The sequence below is a fragment of the Branchiostoma belcheri genome, unplaced genomic scaffold (assembly GCF_001625305.1).
Source record: "Branchiostoma belcheri isolate BF01 breed outbred unplaced genomic scaffold, Haploidv18h27 scaffold1696, whole genome shotgun sequence".
Taxonomy (NCBI): Eukaryota; Metazoa; Chordata; class Leptocardii; order Amphioxiformes; family Branchiostomatidae; genus Branchiostoma; species Branchiostoma belcheri.
Window position 1 is genome coordinate 725 of NW_017803153.1, and position 1743 is coordinate 2467.

At 41.4% G+C, this 1743-nt stretch overlaps 1 protein-coding gene across 1 annotated transcript; it reads left to right on the forward strand.

The window, feature by feature from the left end:
- Nucleotides 1-742: 742 nt before the first annotated feature.
- On the forward strand, nt 743-1532 carry LOC109466550. The gene has a single exon (XM_019764282.1). It carries the CDS (start codon nt 836-838, stop codon nt 1313-1315), a length of 480 nt encoding a protein of 159 aa, XP_019619841.1. The 5' UTR covers nt 743-835; the 3' UTR covers nt 1316-1532.
- Nucleotides 1533-1743: the final 211 nt, after the last annotated feature.

A 1743-nucleotide genomic window follows, 5' to 3' on the forward strand; every position in this document is an offset into this window, starting at 1 on the left:
GAAATTTTTTTCTGCCACGACGTTTTCTAGGTGAGGCCGAGAACTTTTTGATCCACCCTCGTATTAGGCGAACTTTGAAACCTTAGTCTGAAAACCCTATGGGATCTCAATTTTGAATTCATATACATGTATCATTAAAAGCTTACTTGTTTTATTCTTTTTCAATTATATAATATTTAATTAAGTTAGCTTAAAATGTCCAAAATAGTAATAAAGAATTCACACTCTGTTGCAGCAATATCATCGAAAACGTAGAAAACCAGTGGTACCGGTGTAAGTTTCGCCTTTGTCCAGATTCATATATGTAAGTCCTACATATTTTGTTCTTTGTAACATACGTAACATAAGATTAATATCATGATGTGCAGATCATGTAAACTATGGCTTCCTTTAACTAGATCTAATGAGAACATGTTATCATTTTATAATTCATTGGTGTAACAATTTGCATAATCAATGATTTAGTATTAATTGGTACCCAATGTGTATGATCAACGAGAAAACTGGAAAGCTGTTATAGAAAGCTATAATCATAATACCTTATTATGTTTAAGGCTTCGCAGAATAAAAATATTGTTTTTGCTCTGTTTCTTCTTCCTCTTCTCCCTTTTCTCCACACATATGAGGTCAATGACCTGAACCAGGCGTCTGTCACCATAGTAACTAGTGTTGGGTTACATCATGTTGAAGTTTTATAGTAGGAGGGATTTAGACTCCTGTCACCATATACTAGTATATGAATGTGTTTGAGTAAAAATTAACAGAGCAGACCATATGTGAAGGTAAACATTATGCATTTACTTTGCTTCAGACGTTGATTGAACCGACTGAAGCCATGTGGTCCAGCAGCAGCTCCAAGGGCGGCGGCACGGGGGCGGGCGGGTCCGGCGGGGCACGGCCACCTCACGACATCACCAGCCAGCAGGGCCTCCGTCAGCTGTACAACAGCAACGTGGTCCACGCCGAACAGCTCAAGCGACCGCTAGGGAACAGCACCACGATGGTGGGGCCATTCTACCACACTGGCGCTCGGGTCACTCTAGAAGACGGCAGTAAATATCTGGTTCACAAAGGGGATGGGTACGGGGTTAGCTCCCAAACCGTGGTCACCGATGCTAAGCACATGGGGGATAGATGGGTGCCAGTAGGGAGGGGGCACGATGTGAAAGGGTCCACCGTTTCTGACTTTGTCAAAGCGGGTGGGAAAAATTACTCTTATGGTAGTGATAACTGCCAACATGGTGCAGGCCGGATGATGGATCTTTCTGAAGGGCGGCACCCCCTTGATCGTCTGATGAACCCGCGAAAAAAGTAATAAAATCTAGTTCAGAGATGCGTTGTAGGATAGGCAACAGCAGGCACAGCACTAAAGGCAATGGCAGTTCGGCTGGTCGACTTTCGAGCCAATCTATGTCAACATTATTAGAATATTAGCACAATGTGATCTTGGTTTAATGCCACTGCTGGCGATAGGCGAGCACCCAACGGCAAAATTAGTACTACTCAAACAAAACAGAAATGAAAACCCCCAAATTCAATTTTTTTTGTACAACGACAGTGGAAATAAAGAATTAGCAATGTATTGTTAGGCTCGTACAAGGTGTTATTATGTGTTCTACATGTATTAGGATTAACGATATAAGCTATAATAATAAATGCTTCCGCTGTGCATTTACCTTATTGCCTGGTTCTTATCTCTGGTATTAAAACTTTAAAGTAGTTCTTCTAGAAATCAGACTCCTA

What these genes read in the sequence shown, in the direction of transcription:
- LOC109466550 (XM_019764282.1), top strand. Translation starts at nt 836, where the DNA reads ATGTGGTCCAGCAGCAGCTCCAAGGGCGGCGGCACGGGGGCGGGCGGG.